This window comes from Austrofundulus limnaeus, unplaced genomic scaffold, assembly GCF_001266775.1.
Source record: "Austrofundulus limnaeus strain Quisiro unplaced genomic scaffold, Austrofundulus_limnaeus-1.0 Scaffold8, whole genome shotgun sequence".
Classification (NCBI taxonomy): domain Eukaryota; kingdom Metazoa; phylum Chordata; class Actinopteri; order Cyprinodontiformes; family Rivulidae; genus Austrofundulus; species Austrofundulus limnaeus.
The window spans coordinates 3,046,391-3,051,218 of NW_013952410.1; the positions used below are offsets into that span (position 1 = coordinate 3,046,391).

The window sequence follows — 4,828 nt, forward strand, 5'->3', positions numbered from 1 at the left end:
ATAATAAGGTCATTCCAAAGTGCAACTTGTTGGTGTCATGACTGCAGGTGTTTTTAACTGCAGACTAACGAGCAGATCTAATCTGAGGCAGGTGTCCATTTAGGAAAAGGAAATTGACTGGGTGTGTTCTTATTTTCTACCTCCAATTTGAGTGATTCCATACTTTTTTCCCCTGTGCTTGGTCAATAAAAGTAACATTCACTGACTTCCACAATGTTTTCTCTTCATTTCTTTGTGTTCCTGAAAGCCAACAAGTTTCACTTTGGAATGACATTATTGTGTCATGTTTTTGATCTGAGTTTGTTTTACAGAATGAAATCTGAATGAGTGCTCATCCAAGACTGGTGATTCCATACTTTTTCCCAGGGGTTGTATAGCCCATTAAAAACAACAAAAGCTGACCAAAGTGCTTTAAGTTAAGGACTTGAATCAGTAAAAACAAMAATCAAACTAAAATGCACTGAAACACACAAAAAATATTATTTTTAACACAGTTATACAGAAATAAAACTCACTTTTTTGGTGTTTTCTTTTGCATCTCTTTCTGTCTCTGTTCCACCTCTTCCAAATCCTCTTCATCTAAATCTGATGCCAGGGACATTTCATCTGCCGCGTCTTCGKCATCATCATCATCTGAAATGTGAATATCATCGTCTTCATCTTCCAGGTTGTCGGCTGCCTGCATGTCCCCCTTAGAGATATCGGCCATCACCTGATGGACAAAACAACACAGCGAAGGAGTTCAGCTGCAGTGGAAATGTGATGAATAGTCGAGAAAGACTGTAAAAAAATAAACCTTTTGTTTCTTGATGGAGGACAAAGAAAACAAGGATGAGTCTGTGGTGCCGGCGATGGAAACACCAGGCAGATCCATCTTCAGCTCCACTCTCTCCCTCTGCTTCCTCTTCTCCTTTAACAGCTTCCTCTTCTTCCTGATGAGTCAAAATCCTTCAGAGTAAGAAACAAGCAATGCTTCCAGAAAAAGAGAAAAAAGTCAAACAAGTTGTACCGTTTGAGCTCAGCCACTTCTTCAGCTTTCAGCTCTGCCAGTTTTTTATCAATTTTTTCATCATCATCATCATCTTTCTCCTCTTCATCCTTCTCCTCCTTTTTGTTGTCTGCTTCAGCTTCTGAGTTATTCCCTTCTTCATCTGAGCTTAAACTATAAAAATATCAACGTTTTAATGTTAGTCCTCTGTGAAAAGCTCCAGTAAGAAAAACAAACATATTTTTGTAGCTCAGTGAAGTGTTTACTTGATCTCCTGGTCGAGTTGTTTGGCTTCCTCCTTCAGTTTCTTTGCCCAAAATTTTCTTAGMGTTGTCCTCCAGTTCAGCAGCTGACTGAAAGGACAAACAGACAAGTTTCACATGAGAACCTAATTATTTCCTGTCATGGTGACGTTTTATTATATACAGAGAAAGCTTTACCTCTACTGCACAAAGGCAGATATGTAAACTCTAAATCTTTCTTAAGAATGACTGCGCTGCTTTTAAATSAAATTGTGACCAGGCCTGTCGCAATAAATCTGAGTCAGAGCACCAGTTWGAAACCTGAATAATTACAGCTCTAATACAAGCATTTAGTCAATAAAACCTAACATTTTACCGGAGTTCTTTGCGGCCAAGTACTTTAATGTCACGACAGCACTCCTTTATCTCATCTGTGGTGGCTGAATGGGACTCCAGGTGTGGATTATCAAAGGTGATCTGCAAGAAAGAGTCAAAGTGCAAAGCTAGTGTTTGTTCAACCCAAACAGAAAAGTCTTTAWATTATTTTCTTACAAATGAGGAGACATTAACAGTTTTGTTTATTATTATCCAGTAGAGAAAGTAGAGACATTAATTAGCAGTTTTTAACAACAGGAACCTCACCTCGTTGGATTTTCCCAGGAAGTCGACAGGGTTTTCAGCTTTTAGGAATTCGGTTACGGTAGAACGGTGGTAGAGAGTCAGGTCACCGTCTGCGTATCCCTCCGCCTGTGTTATAGTGAAAATAAAAGCCCACAAACAAGTCTTGCGTAAAATGACTAAAGTCATAAATATGTTGGACTATCTGGCTTATAAACACTGTTGTATATGTACTTGCCTTCGGCTTCTTGACAGGAATCAGCTCCTTCACAGTTTTGGCCTGCACCTCCACCTCTTTGAACGCGTGTTTAGGTTCAAAGAACTTATTGTCGATTTTGTCTGGGGCAACAAAACCTAAGAGGGGCAGCAAAACCCTGGCTTAGAATAGATCTACGGAGGTGTTCCTGGAAACAGAACTCCTCTCTTAAATCACAACATGTACATCTGTAGCTGCCGTCTACCTTGACAGATGACGAAGATCTCAGCTGACTCGTTTCTTGATGCCTGTGGCTTGGTGGCCTGTACCTTCTTGAAGAACTGCTGGAAGATCCAGAGCAGTGGCTGGTAGTCTTTGGAGCGGAAAACTTTGGTGATGAAAGTTCCTCCTTTGTTCAGAAACTCACAGGCCAACTTCAAGGCCATGAGGGTCAGGTGAGCTGAGGACAAGGACAAGACCATTTAGAAAATGGACTCAAAAGGAAAAAAAACATCCGGACATGTGAAGAAAAAGTAAACAAGGGTATGTATATTTCTTTAAAAATATATATATGCACATTAAGTTGTGGCAAATTMTGCACTGATCAAGTTTAATTAAAACTTTATCTTACCTTGAGAAAAGGCGTCATGCTGCCAGTTAGTTCCCACATTTGGGGCTCCATCRTTTAGCACAACATCTACTTTCCATGTTTGAAGCTCCTTTCGAAGAGCCTGTATACGAAACAGCAWTGATCTCAAACCCATTAACTCATTATTTTACATTCTAGAAAAGAAAACRTCATCTTCCTGTCTCTCAAGTTTTATATCAGCTGTTACAAGAAAATAACTTCCATCACGTAGCGGCGACATTCTCACCTGTCTGCATTTGTCAGTCGTAATGTCTTCTTGCAGCGTCACCACGTTGGGGATGGGCTTAATGGGGACCAAGTCAACGCCTGACAGGAAAACACAATTTGTCAGATATCACTGCAACTRCTTGATAAGCTTCAACAAAAACAGGACAACTGATCATCCAAGCTGATAACAACGCTCACCGATGATGAGACTTGAAACCGGCATAAACTTCGATGCTACCTGCAACCTGGGGAGGAAATCGTGAATTTTATTAAATTTAMTCAACTATCTATGTTTGACAAAGTAAATGTTAATCATCTGACTTTTATAGCTTCAGCTCTACATCTATTATCATGCTGCTTTTCTATTTGATTTGACCTAAGATTATTTTGAGCATTTAAATGAAAAATAGTCAGATCCATCAGTTGGGTTTAAACAACGTCATTACTTACTCTTTAAATATTAATCATTGTGCTAATTTCCCCATTAATGAGAGAATCTTAACTTATTGTTTAAATSTAGGAATTTACTTATTATTACCAACAATTGCTGATATGCCAGGACAGTAGATCTGCCATAAGCTCTGAACTTGTCATAATTTATTCAGATCTGAGTTGACAGGCTGCTTACCATCCTCCTGGAGCAGCACACAGGTCGATCAGAGCTCTGGCTTTCTGTAAAAACGTGAACTTACGGTTCAGCTGAATGAGTTTGAAGGAAGAACGAGAGCGATAACCTGAAAACACACACAATGAAATGAAATGAAGCAGGCGTCACTCTGAACTCCTCTGAAATCTGTTTTAGCTAAGGCTAAACTACAGCTGCTCCGGTGTTTCATGGGATTTAAACCCTACCTGTTTCTTTCGCCAAATGGTAAAATTTATCCTTTCTGGTTTTTCCAACTTTTAACTTTTTTCCCATTTTTGTCGCGGTGGTTTTTCACGGGACTAGTCCAGTCTCAAGAAAACAACACGTGCGGACGTATCGGCGCAGACATATGACGTCAGACGATGGCTTCTTTTTCTTCTTCTGATTTTTTTTTTCTCTGTTGTGTCAGTTTCGCCTCCTRTTGTCAGCTGCACAGAAAGCAGCATTCAAATGGTATTAGTAATTCTGTGGCAAAATATTATTTATATATATTTCTGCTTCTTCCTGATAGAAATGTAAAGTTGAAAAAAAGAAATGACAGTATTTTGTACACAAAAGATGCAATAAATTTCAAAAGAAGACTTTCAACCATGCTTTGGAGACAATATTTTATCAATAAAATACTGAYAGATGGTTAGAAATGTTGCCATGTTTATTTATTGGTGTTTGCTGTTGTTTTCATTTTAGAATGGCAGATTATATTTTTTTATGATGTTGAGTTTTAAATCTGAGTTAGAAGGATAAAGCAGAAAGTTTGCCAATATTAGCTACCTGCTAGAGTTAAGTGTATTGAAGTTATTTGTCATAGCTAGAGTCAAAGCATTCACTCAGATTTGTGATACTTTGTTTCAACGTTCTATTTTATTCCAGTGTTTTCTATTTATTTTACTTGTTTCTTAATTATTTGTACATGAAGCAAACAGCAACAATCAAGCCACTTATTCTATCTTACACAGAAAGAATTATTTTTACATATTTTAGTTGATTTGATTTTATTTATTTATTTAACAGGAAAATATTATGAAAAATCAAGCCTGACTCAGCATAATTGCTTTTTTACAGCAGGTTCCTGTTCTGCAGCACACAAAAACACTCAGAATTACAGCATCACAATCACATCATTATACACCATAGACACAAAGACAAACAAGCATACCAAATTTCAAAAAGGCAGCATTTGCAAAATAAGACATGTAAATATGAGCACAACAAAAAGTGTCCAGCAAAAGGCAGATAAGATTCTTCTTAAAGGGCTGTAGTTTTGAAATGGACTTTATGTTTT

At 37.9% G+C, this 4,828-nt stretch overlaps 1 protein-coding gene across 1 annotated transcript in view; it reads right to left on the minus strand.

Annotated features, from left to right (window-relative positions):
• Positions 1-3,910, minus strand: part of ftsj3 (FtsJ RNA 2'-O-methyltransferase 3) — a 7,959-nt gene extending 4,049 nt beyond the window's left edge. Inside the window, exons 1-13 of the mRNA XM_014000231.1 lie at positions 3,753-3,910; positions 3,529-3,634; positions 3,099-3,145; positions 2,920-2,999; positions 2,676-2,775; positions 2,310-2,504; positions 2,087-2,202; positions 1,873-1,977; positions 1,607-1,707; positions 1,255-1,341; positions 1,010-1,162; positions 797-932; positions 516-712 (exon numbers count right to left, since the gene is read on the minus strand). Coding sequence (XP_013855685.1) covers positions 516-712; positions 797-932; positions 1,010-1,162; positions 1,255-1,341; positions 1,607-1,707; positions 1,873-1,977; positions 2,087-2,202; positions 2,310-2,504; positions 2,676-2,775; positions 2,920-2,999; positions 3,099-3,145; positions 3,529-3,634; positions 3,753-3,819 — 1,490 coding nt within the window. The 5' untranslated portion in view covers positions 3,820-3,910. The remainder of the gene's footprint in view (positions 1-515; positions 713-796; positions 933-1,009; positions 1,163-1,254; positions 1,342-1,606; positions 1,708-1,872; positions 1,978-2,086; positions 2,203-2,309; positions 2,505-2,675; positions 2,776-2,919; positions 3,000-3,098; positions 3,146-3,528; positions 3,635-3,752) is intronic.
• Between the last annotated feature and the right edge of the window lie 918 nt (positions 3,911-4,828).